We start from the raw sequence: 12,666 nt of genomic DNA on the forward strand, positions 1-12,666 counted from the left end.
CGGCATGATGAGGAACTCCACACATGATAGGGAACAGAGGTGCAAAGCTGACATTTACTAATTTGAGTTGGAACATCAACATACTACACTCAACCACACCACCTGGTTAAAGTACATGCTGCATCCCTACAAAGATTAACTGGAAATATCTTCATGCCTGTTCAACTTGGTCTGTTTTTTTTCCTCAACAGATTAAATCATCCGTAACTGAAAAAAGTAATGGTTCTTTGCTTTCCAGTCCACCTCTGCCATCTTCTCCTAACCAGGTACTCCATTATTATTATTTTGTAAGGAAAAAGTTCTGCTCAAATTTTGCGATGTCCGTGAATGCTGCTGCGCCTCTCCCCCCCCCCCCCACCCCCCCCCCCCCACCCCCGCCTTTTATTCAGCAATCCTTACACTGTGGTTCCACAATGTCTCCCTTTCCCTTAGGATTTTGAAAGGAATTAATCGGCTACATAGAGAGAAACTTATCCTGCCGGTTGGGGAGTCTAGAACGAGGGGACATAAGCTTGAAATCAGAGCCAGGCCATTCAAGAGAGAAGTTGGGGGAAAAAAATTTCAGGCACAGGTTGTTGGAAGTATGGAACTCTCTCCCACAAAAAACAGTATATGCTAGCTCAGTTAATAATTTTAAATCTGAGATTGATAGATTTTTGCACACCCAGGGTATAAAAGGATTACAGATTAGTCATGCTCTCATTGAATGGCAGAACAGGCTCAAGGGACTGAATGACCTACTCCTGTTTCTATAGGGCTGATTCCCTGATTGGTTACTTGCAGGTTTTCCACCAGCATTCACCGTAATTGCTGCTCCTGGCTAAGGAGAATACCTAATCAGGGGATCAAAGCTGTACGTGTTTCTTCAAATGACCTCTTTCCAGTCTCCCTCTTTCTCCCTAAAGATCTTGCTGGAGTATAGTTCCACAACCACCGGCAACAAATGTTCACCAGCATTTTTCTTTGGCAGTCCCTCGGAATCGAGGAAGACTTGCTTCCACTCTTAAAATGAGTTATTTGGTGGCTGAACAGTCCAATACGAGAGCCACAGACCCCGTCACAGTTGGGACAGATAGTCATTGAGGGAAGGGGTGGGTGGGACTGGTTTGCCGCACGCTCTTTCCTCTGCCTGCGCTTGATTTCTGCATACTCTCGGCGTTGAGATTCGAGGTGCTCAACGCCCTCTCGGATGCACTTTCTCCACTTAAGGCAGTCTTGGGCCAGGGACTCCCAGGTGTCAGTGGGTGCAATCACATGCACAAACTTTAACAGGAAAAGCTGGTCCGGGGTTGCGCGGGACTGACAGAGAGCTGTGCGGCTCTGTGGCCGTGCAAATTATAGGGAATGTTGTTGGCAACCCTCCGGTACCTTGCTCAAGTCACGTTTCTTCATTTATGGGCCTGGACAGTGAATGTTGGCAGGTTATTCAACAGAAAGGACATCTCACTCCTATCCAGTAGTGGTCACTGGCTAGTGATCAGAGGTGGCAATCTTGGCTGATCTTTGGCCTCCCAGCTCAAGAGCACTGAGGCTACAAGTAGCGCTGAGATTGGCAATTGAACCCGGGACCTTTTGGACTGCATGGGTTAGTGGTATACTGGCCTGAGTTTTTAACCCATTAAGGCAGTGATAAATGTTTCTGCTCAGTCATTTGCTATAAAGGTATTGTACGATCTTTCCTGGAGTATTTCTGTAAGCCCTGCAGTGTTTAAATCGAACCAGAGCTGTGGTGCGACCTGAGAAAGATCAGTTCACATTCGGATTATTGCGAACTTGCTGCTCGGCAGGGATTATGGTACAGGAGTTTCCGGCTTCTGTCGTGGCAGTTATGTGGCAATAACTACAAGTCAGGAACTTGCACCACTTCCTCATTCACAAATACGATATAGTTGCAATCACGGAGACATGGTTGCAGGGTGACCAGGGTTGTGAACAGAATATCCAAAGATATTCGATATTTAGGAAGGACAGGCATAAAGGAAGAGGGGGTGGTGTGGCATTGTTAGTAAAGGATGAAATCAGAGCAGTAGTGAGAAAGGGTATTGGCTCAGAAAATCAAGATGTAGAATCAGTCTGGGTTGAAGCTAAGGAGCACCAAGGGGCAGAAAACATTGGTGGGAGTTGTCTATAGGCCTCCAAACAGTTGTGGTAATGTAGGGGATGGCATCAAACAGGAAATTAGAGATGCATGTAGCAAGGGCACTACAGTAATTGTAGGAGACTTTAATCTACATATAGACTGGCCAAACCAAATTAGTAATAATATTGTGGCAGATAAATTCCTGGAGTGTGTACGAGATGGTTTTTTAGACCAATATGTTGAGGAACCTACTAGGGAATAGGCTATCCTAGATTTGAGAAGGGGTTAATTAACAGTCTTGTTGTGCGGGGTCCTTCAGGGAAGAGTGACCATAACATGATTGAATTCTTTATTAAGATGGAAAGTGAAGTAGTCCTAAATCTAAACAAAGGAAATTACGATGGTATGAGGAATGAATTGGCTATGATGGATTGGGAAGATTCAGTGATAGGCAATGGCTAATATTTAAGGAACGAATGCAAGAATTGCAACAGTTATACATTCCTTTCTGGCGTAAAAACACAAAAGGAAAAGTGGCCCAAGCATGGCTAACAAAAGAAATTAAGGATAGTATTAGATCCAAAGAGGAGTTATACAAAGTTGCCAGAAAAAATAACAAGCCTGAGGATTGGGAGCAGTTTAGAATTCAGCAAAAAAGGACCAAGAGATTGATAAAGAGGGGAAAAATAGAGTATGAGAGTAAACTTGCAAGGAACATAAAAACCGACTGCAAAAGTTTCTACAAGTACATAAAAAGAAAAAGATTAGTGGACGAATGTTGGTCCTTTACAGATAGAAATGGGAGAATTTGTAATGGGAACAAGGAAATGGCAGAACAATTAAATAAATACTTTGGTTCTGTTTCCATGCAAGAGGACACAAATAACGTCCCAGAAATGCTAGAGAACCAAAGGTCTAGTGAGAAGAGGAATTAAAGGAAATGATTATTAGTAAGAAAATAGTGCTGGAGAAACTAATGGGAATGAAGGCAGATAAATCCCCAGGGCCTGATGAGCTGCATCCCAGAGTATTAAAGAGGTAGCCATGGAAATAGTAGATGCATTGGTTGTCATCTTCCAAAATTCTATAGATTATGGAACAGTTCCTGCAGATTGGAGGGTGGCAAATGTAACCCCAATATTTAAAAAAGGAGGGAGAGAGAAAATGGGGAACTGCAGACCGGTTAGTGGGGAAAATGCTGGAGTCTATTATAAAGGATGTGATAACGGCACACTTAGATAATATCAATGGGATTAAACAAAGTCAACATGGATTTATAAAAGGAAAATCATGTTTGACAAACCTTCTGGAGTTTTTTTGAGGATGTAACTGATAGAATAGATAAGGGAGAACCAGTGGATGTGGTGTATTTGGATTTTCAGAAGGCTTTTGATAAAGCCCCACATAAGAGTTTAGTGTGCAAAATTAAAGCACGTAGGATTGGGGGTAATGTATTGGCATGGATTGAAAATTGGTTAACTGACAGGAAACAGAGAGTAGGAATAAACGGGTCTTTTTCGGGGTGGCGAGCAGTTACTAATGGAGTACCACTGGTATCAGTGCTTGGGCCCCAGCTATTCACAATATATATAAATGATTTGGATGAGGGAACCAAATGTAATATTTCCAAGTTTGCTGACGACACAAAACTAGGTGGGGTTGTGAGGAGGATGCAAAGATGCTGCAAGGCAATTTAGATAGGTTGAGTGAGTGGGCAAACACATGGCAGATGCAGTATAACTTAGATAAATGTGAAGTTATCCACTTTGGTAGGAAAAACATAAGGACAAAGTATTATTTAAATGGTGATGGCTTGGGAAGTGTCGGTGTACAGAGGGACCTGGGTGTCCTTGTACACCAGTCATTGAAAGCAAACATGCAGGTGCGGCAAGCAGTTAGGAAGGCAAATGGTATGTTGGCCTTCATTGCAAGAGGATTTGAGAACAGGAGCAAGGATGTCTTACTACAGTTATACAGGGCCTTGGTGAGACCGCACCTGGAGTATTGTGTGCAGTTTTGGTCTCCTTACCTTAGAAAGGATATATTTGCCATAGAGGGAGTGCAGCGAAGGTTCACCAGACTGATTCCTGGGATGGCAGGACTGTCGTATGAGGAGAGATTGGGTCAACTAGGCCTGTATTCACTAGAGTTTAGAAAAATGAGAGGGGATCTCATTGAAACGTATAAAATTCTGACTGGGTTGGATAGACTGGATGTGGGGAGGATATTTCCCCTGGCTGGGAAGTCTAGAACAAGGGGTCACAGTCTCCAGATACGGGGTAGGAAATTTAGGACTGAGATGAGGAGAAATGTTTTCACTCAGAGGGTGGTGAACCTGTGGTATTCTCTACCACAGAAGGCTGTGAAGGCCAAGTCACTGAATATGTTTAAGATGGAGATAATAGATTTCTAGAAACAAAAGGCATCAAGGGGTATGGGGAAAAAGCGGGAATATGTTGAGATAGAAGATCAGCCATGATCATATTGAATGGCGGTTTAGGCTCGAAGTGCCGAATGGCCTACTACTGCTTCTATTTTCTATGTTTGTATTCGTTGAGTTTCTAGAAGCTATGGAGTGCTCCATTGTTACATAAGAACATAAGAAATAGCAACAGGAGTAGGCCATACGGCCCCTCGAGCCTGCTCCGCCATTTAATACGATCATGGCTGATCTGATCATGGACTCAGCTCCACTTCCCTGCCCGCTCCCCATAACCCCTTATCGATTAAGAAACCGTCTATTTCTGTCTTAAATTTATTCAATGTCCCAGCTTTCACAGCTCTCTGAGGCAACGAATTCCACAGATGAAGAAATTTCTCCTCGTCTCAGTTTTAAATCGGTGGCCCCTTATTCTAAGATCGTGCCCTCTAATCCGAGTCTCCCCCATCAGTGGAAACATCCTCTCTGCATCCACCCTGCCAAGCCCCCTCATAACCTTATGCATCTCGATAAGATCATCTCTCATTCTTCTGAATTCCAATGAGTAGAGGCCCAACCTATTCAACCTTTCCTCATAAGTCAACCCCCTAATCCTCAGAATCAACCTAGTGAACCTCTCTGAACTGCCTCCAAAGCAAGTATATCCTTTCATAAATATGGAAACCAAAACTGCACGCAGTATTCCAGGTGTGGCCTCACCAATACCTTATATAGCTGTGGCAAGACTTCCCTGCTTTTATACTCCATCCCCTTTGCAATAAAGGCCAAAATACCATTGGCCTTCCTGATCACTTGCTGTAGCTGCATACTATTCTTTTGTGTTTCATGCACAAGTACCCCCAGGTCCCGCTGTACTGCGGCACTTTGCAATCTTTCTCTATTTAAATAATAACTTGCTCTTTGATTTTTTTCTGCCAAAGTGCATGCCCTTGCACTTTCCAACATTATACTCCATCTACCAAATTTCAACAGTGTAAGGATACGTAACAATGTTCTGTTACATATCCTTACACTGTAGAAATAAAGACTTACTTCATGTGCCTTAAAGGGTGCCTGACTCTCAATTTCTGTGCTGCATAAAGGATCTGTACCCGAGCTACAGTTTATTTTCCCCTAAAAATTATGTTCTGTGTTCCTTGTATTGCAGAAGTGAGGAAGATCTCCAGTTTCTCCTCCAGTAGATTAGCTTCGATAGACCTTGGAATCTTAACAAATGTATTCAGGCAGCTTATTCCCAAGAATTGAACTGTCGGGGTGACCGACCATTCTTCCATAGCAAACATCAACAAAAGTATTGTCGTTATCGGGACATGTCTAAGAATAAAACATGAAAATCAAACACCAACCCTTTTAAGCGTGTATACTGACTCAGCAGTGAGCTCTTTTCTGTTTAGCTTCTATGGCATCAACCAAACATGCATTGTCTAGGCAGCTATTTCAAAGTAAACCATAAAGCAGGCAAAACCGACAAATAACTTTGCACAGGCAAAGGGCTCTATGGCACAGGATTGGAATCAACACTGCGCTTAGAGAGCTTGCACCTGCTGGACTGTTGTTACTCCAGAACGCTGCCACCCCTGACCCTTGCTAATTATTGTATATATTGAAACCACGCAAGTGCTTCCTCATTTGGGATAATATGCCAACACCAACTTCTGAGAAGGCTTTAAACACTGTACAAAATGCAGTAACCCATCCGTGATTGTTGATGGGCATATTCCATTTGTGAAATGCTTGTCGCCTGAACCACAGCCTGCTATATTTATCTAAGCACACCTGTAGAGTGCTCTATGTTGAGAGCAAAATAGAAAAACCGAAAAGGTAAGTGAAATGCTGTCGGTGTAGGCCAAAGGGTTGGCGATCTCAGTGTGTGCGGTCAGTCCCAGTTGGGTGTCCCTACAAGTGCCGCTGACAGCTTAGGAGACATGCCAGTACAGAATGGTGGGAAGGGCACATCGATGTTGATCGTTATCAAGTATTACACAAGTTAGAGGCAAAACACACCAAAACCCGTCAAAGTTGAAACTCTCGGGGTCAGCAATAACTGAGTCATCCTGGAACAGGGACCCTTGAATAAAGATGTTGGTCATGCCTGGTATTGCTGAAGCTGCCCAGGCACCGGAAATGCTTCAGAACAATCATTCAAATATGTTGTCACTGGCAGGTGGGCTTCTTCCCACTGCTCCAGATAACCCTATAGCCAATACTTTAACAATGAGGTGGTCTTAACTGAACGTGTCGTGGGAAGCTTACCAATGCTAGTAAGCTAAACTGTTTTAATTGCTTAAAATCCATCAGTAACCCCATACACACAATTGGGAAGGGGGGAATCCCTAAGCCTTGTACTCCTAAGCACTCAGGATTTGGATAAGGGCTGTGTTTTCTCAACTGGCAAAGAGAGACGTAACTTATATGAAATTCTCAGTAACTTGGAGTGGAGACACTTGGGCTCAAGGGATGGGTTTATGCGTATATCAAACCTCCCCTCAAAAAATAATTCTTTCGGACTAGCATACATCCACTCATTCAATCAAACAGATTAGTGCCCTTGGTTGACTTAACTGCTAATTGCTGGTCTCCGCTCATTGAAGTTGAGCTAGATGTATTTTATGGTAGATATTTGAAACCAGGGCAGGAATTGTTCAAACGCTTTTTAAAAATTAAAGCAGAGACCTGTCATATTCATTTTTTTTAAATGATCCTTTTTCCTCAGACTCTTCTGGACATATTTACAGGCGTAAAGCTTTATTTGCCTGCATCAGTGCAAGACTTCAGCAGAATCCGCCGGTACTTCATTGCATACGACGGTGACCTGGTTGCAGAGTTTGACCTGGCTGCAGCAACGCATCTGGTCGGTGACGTGAAGGATAATGCGTGTGCCAAACGTGTCTCTGTGAATTGGATCTGGGAGTGCATCAAGAAAAGAAGGCTGGTTCCACCATGCTGATAAGTTGCACTCTCCGGCGTAGCGACTCGAAATAAAAGGGTAAAGATCTCGCATTCGAGATTTATCTACTTTTCCAAGAAATTTTAGACTTGTAATCAAGACTTCTGTATCGTGGGAATGAATGAGATTGGCACATTGGGATTCTGTGCTTGGTATCATGTATGCATTTGTAGACTTGCGTAGTAAGAAGACCTATGCAAAGAGGTGCTGCAAGTGTCTTCACTTTCTTTAACGCTCCTGTTTCTGACACGTATTGACGATTTCTGTGGTGTGGTGCCGTACCTCACTGTATTTGAGGCCATGGGAATGTGCATTCCAATCCACAGACCTTGTGGGATGCTACCTTACAGAACAATGTGGAAAAGGACAGCTTCTTGAAGAGCAGTGGTTGGTGTTTACTCTGGAGTCATCACAACTTTCTACAACTAACAAAAATATTGCATTCTTTTATTTGTGGTAAAATTCTACAGAACCCCTAAAATACATCAATTTGGAAATGACTTTTTTGAAAATACAAATGCATCTCTATAACCTGACCTCTTGATCATTTAAGCTTTAAAAAAATAATAGCTTGGAACAAGGTTTACTTGAGGACAAAGATTCAGGTGAAACTTTACAAAAGTTATCTTTCCCTCTTCTCTGCACGATGGTTCAGTGAATAAATTCATGTGGTATTCAGCCGTATAATTGAACCCTTGGTCTGTACTGCATTAGCTAGTCTCAGCCAAGCAGCAGTTGGGGTTACTATAGTTGGCCTCAGCCTCACTGGACTCGGGTTCTTCCTGATCACTTTCCAGTAACCCCTGTGGGTGTTATATCAGGATATGGATGATCTCGGTTGTGGTGGCTTCCCTGCCTCATAATGAAATAGCATCTGGACACAGGCCATTTGGACAAAGCACTTCTGGAACTATATCCTGGTGCCTGCAGGGGAGGGAGGGGAGAAAATTAGGGAGGGGTAAATAATTTCTCCACTTCCTCCCGAATTTTATCCTTTATGTTTCATTTTTTTTCCTGACCCAAGACCTGCCCATGCAATACCCAGTTGCTTCAATGGACAGACAAGAGGGTTTAGATTACTGCTGGAGTTCCCGCAACCATTTTCCAGGTTGTGTTGCCCATCGCAGATTTCCTAAATCACTACAAACAGATTGGATTGCTTTTTTTTAAAACCTACTCTTCTCTTCTCTTTTCCCCTGTCTGTTTTCCCCCACCTCCCTGCCAATCTCCATTAACCCTCCCATTCCCATCTTGCAGCTTGACAAATACCCAATGAATTCCTTTGGCAATAATATAAATACGATATGGGAGGAGAAATTATTTCAGATTTCGTGCAAACTTTCCCAGTTTCTTCTCACCTGACCATGGTTTCTCTTCAAGAGTTCATGTGATGGAAATGATTCCTGTGTCCCAACGGTGACATCTGTGTTTACTGACTAACTTTGACAAATTCAAAATGTATTTTATTTTAGACTTTTCAGACTTCATGTAATTTCTTTTTACCAGCTTCTGGGTTGTTCTAAGGATCAGTATGTTGTGAACAATTGGTGCTGCCACATCAGTAAATAGCCTACTTTAAAAAAAACACACTAACTTGTCATCTCTGTTGTTAGTTATTTAATAACATGGGTGAAGCGGGGGGGGGGTGGGGGGGAGGAAGAAATAATAACGAATTTGGTAAATGTCTCCTGCTTAGCAAACTCTTGATTTTGTTCTCCGTCGCCCAGAAATACTTGGGTCCCTCAGAGGCTCAGTCTTTCGCTCCCTTAGTGGTAAAGAAGAAAAATGGGAAAAAAGTGAAGTGGCGGGGGGGGGCGGGGAGAGGAGATGAGAAAGAAAGAAAAAGGGGAAACAGTGATGCAGGAGAAAGAATATGGAGCTAAGGGGCAACAGGCGAGTGGAGAGGAAGAGAATGGAGAGGGGAGAAAAATAATAAAGCGACAAAGAAGGGCGAGGGCCGGCAGAGAAAAAGAATGAGAAAGGAACAAAAGAAGAGAGTGAGGAGTGAAAAGGGGAAGAAAATGCAAGAGGTGGTGGGGCATGAGGAACACCAATGGTCAAATACTCATTGTGCAATTAACATGAGGGATAGTGGACAGAGTGATAGGTGAGGGGGTAGTCGGTGATAATAAGATGCTGAGAATAGTGGAGATTGGAGTGCATGAGATAAGGTAAGGGAACAAGACGTAAGTAAAAGAGACACCCAACAACACAATACAGCAGACACGTAAGGTAAACAACATATCTAATGGTTTTGAGCAACAACAGGAGATCAGATACACTAAGAAATATTAGTCTTGGGCATTTTATGGTGGATTGCGACTTTTACCTAATTTGGGGGAGATGAGCGGTAACTAGAATTTATCAGAGAAGTTCAGACATTGGGGAGAGGGAAAGAGACCAGATCAAAGGATTGGCATTTATAAAACACCTCTCATGAACTTGAGACATCTCAAAGGGCTTCAAAGCCAATGAATTATTTCTGAAGCCAGGTCAGTTGGAATGATCACTACGAAGATTTTTCAGGGGCAAGGGTATCAAGGGGTATGGAGCAAATGGAGTTGAGGGGCCGATCAGCCATGATCTAACTGAATGGCAGAACCGGCTGAAGGGACTAACTGGCCTACTCCTGTTCCCATGTTCCTGTGAAGAGCTGTCACTATTGTAATGTAAAGAAACACTGCAGCCAGCCTGGATATAACCAGTGTGCCAAATCCCCTGCCCTTCTTCAAATAGATCTTTTATGTCCACCTGACGGGACAAATTGGGCCGAGGTTTAATGTCTCATCCGGAGGCAGCACCGCCAACAGTGCAACACTCGCTCAGTACTGCACTCCCTCAGAATCAGTCTAGATTATCTCCCAAGTCTCTGAAGTGGGGTTTGAACCCGCAACCTTCTGACTCTGGAGAGGAGAATATTACCACTAAGTCAAGGCTGACTATTTCAGATGGGGTTGGGAGAGAGGGAAAAGTTTGTAGAGCAGGATAAATTTGAATGGAAAAATTCAGACACAAGGAGACTGAAATTCAGGCAATTGGGGAGAGAGAGAGAAATTCATCCACAGACGGAGATCGAGATAGTCATCAAGAACCATAGAAGTTTAAGCACAGCAGGAGACATGTTGGTCTATCCAGCCTGTCAGCTCTTTTCTAGAGCAATCCAAAATCTCACACAACTTGTCAGTTCAAGGCAGTGGGCTTTATTAGGACATTGTAGTGACATTCAAGCCTAATGTGTTGGAATGGCTTCATTCATTTGAACATAGTGGGGGAGGGTCTTGACTGAACAGGCCATGTAGGTGCCATGTGGCTGTTTCTAATTCGGAGTAGAATGGTTAATTGGCTCAATTAGCTCATCCCTGACGACAACAACTTGTATTTACATAGCACCCTTAATGCAGTAAAACGTCCTAAGGTGCTTCACAGGAGCATAATCAGACTAAAATTGACAACGAGCCCAAGAAAGAGACATACGAACAGGGGACCAAAAGCTTGGCCAAGGAGGTAGCAGTTTAGGGAAGGATTTCCAGAGCTTAGGCCGTAGACACTAAGCTGGGGGGGGAGGGTCCTGTTCAGCTGGAAGAGAAGCTCAGTCTGCACAATTTGGAGTGAAGGGAGGGAACTCTCAAGTTTAGAGACAATGGCCTGGAATTTGCTGTACTGATAACTGTTGTGTACATGTAAATAACTGACCAACTGAGCCAGGAGTAATGTAACTTAACTGTGCTTTTATACAACCCAAAATGGAGTCCCCAAACTTGGCATGAACCAGCATGAGTACAGCAACTGTGAATAGTTCCCGCAGGGTCCTAATGCCCGTTCTGTGAGCTGTAACAAACAAATAAGAGTATGAACACAACACATTTCCCCCCCCTTTTTAAAGCCACAGTCTATGTACAGACAAAGTCCTTGAGATAGCCAGGTCGTGTTCTAATAGGCTAAGACTGGCGTGGAGCTTGCGATGTTTGCTCTAGGTTTTTGGTTGGGAAACAGAACGTGCCTCTGTTCCATCCTGCTGGTCTGTTGGCCTGTGAGTTGGGATCAGTCTACGAGCGTTGCATCGAGTTCCATCATTGAGCTCGTAGGTGTGTGGGCTGAACTTTCATCTGATCTGTTTTGGAGGCGAAAGTGAAGATGCGAGCTTATGACTCTGGTTTGGGAGCTTAACTCTGACCCCATCTCCATTCTTCACTTGGGGCTTTTGAGCGTGTCGTTTTGTGTCAATGTATGTCTTCGCTTTTCGTTGCTGCTCCGAAATCTGGAATGCGAGTGTGGTTATCTTCTCGCTAGGTTTGGCTGGAGGTTTGAGAATGTCCAGTAGCCAGCGAAGTTTCTGCCCAATCATGAGCTCAGCGGTTGTCTTCCCCGTTAGCGAGCGCTTTGTCGAACGGTATGTGCGGAGAATGGTCTGAACCGCTTCGTCGAACATTTGGCCTGCTGCGAGGTTGGCTTTTAAACCCTCTTTGATGACACGGTTATTACAGGGTAAAACTCAAAGCAATTTCTGGCGGCTGCACATGCGCAGTTAAACTCGGAAATCCGGAAGTTGCTGTCAGTGATGCCCTGCTCCGCCACAGGCTGCACTTCACCAATGGAATCTGCACAGAAATCACTGACAGCATGAACTTGGGGTAATCACCCTCTAGGATCACGGGATTATTAGAAACCTCCGCTGACAAACTCGTGAAAAGTCTCTGGGCTATTGTACGTGAGGTGAGCGACAGAAACCGTTCCTTCGCCGCTCAGAGCAAATTCCGGGCCATGCTGTTTGCTAAATGCTAACTTTGTGTGATTTAATGTTTTTGATATATGGAGGGATATGGTCCATTCATTAACATTACATGTAAATTGAAGGGTAAAATGGGAAGGCTTCTCTTCCCACGAGCGGGCCCTCTGATATAAAGGGTCGTGCTCGTCCCAACCCGCGTAGCGGCCCTCGAAGTATTAGACGGCGACGGATGGCAAGGTATAACGATCTTTAATTACGGACGTCCGGGAACACTTCTCATCACAGCCGCCTGTGAGTGGAGATGTTCCCTGAATAGCAAAATTGTACATCATTTATACATTTCATAGATCCCTTCCCCCCCCCCCCCCTTGCCGGTACGGCCTCCCTCGATCTCTAATTGGGTTACCTTATTAGTAATATTTTGGATTGACAAACCAAGATCTCAAGGCAACTTTTCGACCTTAACTGGG

At 43.9% G+C, this 12,666-nt stretch overlaps 1 protein-coding gene across 5 annotated transcripts in view; it reads left to right on the plus strand.

Annotated features, from left to right (window-relative positions):
* Window positions 1-9,056, plus strand: part of lig3 (ligase III, DNA, ATP-dependent) — a 67,826-nt gene extending 58,770 nt beyond the window's left edge. For all 5 annotated transcript variants that reach the window (XM_070857296.1, XM_070857292.1, XM_070857295.1 and 2 more), the window contains exons 20-21: window positions 192-266; window positions 7,234-9,056. In XM_070857296.1, coding sequence (XP_070713397.1) covers window positions 192-266; window positions 7,234-7,467 — 309 coding nt within the window. In that variant the 3' untranslated portion in view covers window positions 7,468-9,056. The remainder of the gene's footprint in view (window positions 1-191; window positions 267-7,233) is intronic.
* The last annotated feature ends 3,610 nt before the right edge of the window (window positions 9,057-12,666 follow it).

The sequence above is a fragment of the Pristiophorus japonicus genome, chromosome 16, assembly GCF_044704955.1.
Source record: "Pristiophorus japonicus isolate sPriJap1 chromosome 16, sPriJap1.hap1, whole genome shotgun sequence".
NCBI lineage: Eukaryota > Metazoa > Chordata > Chondrichthyes > Pristiophoridae > Pristiophorus > Pristiophorus japonicus.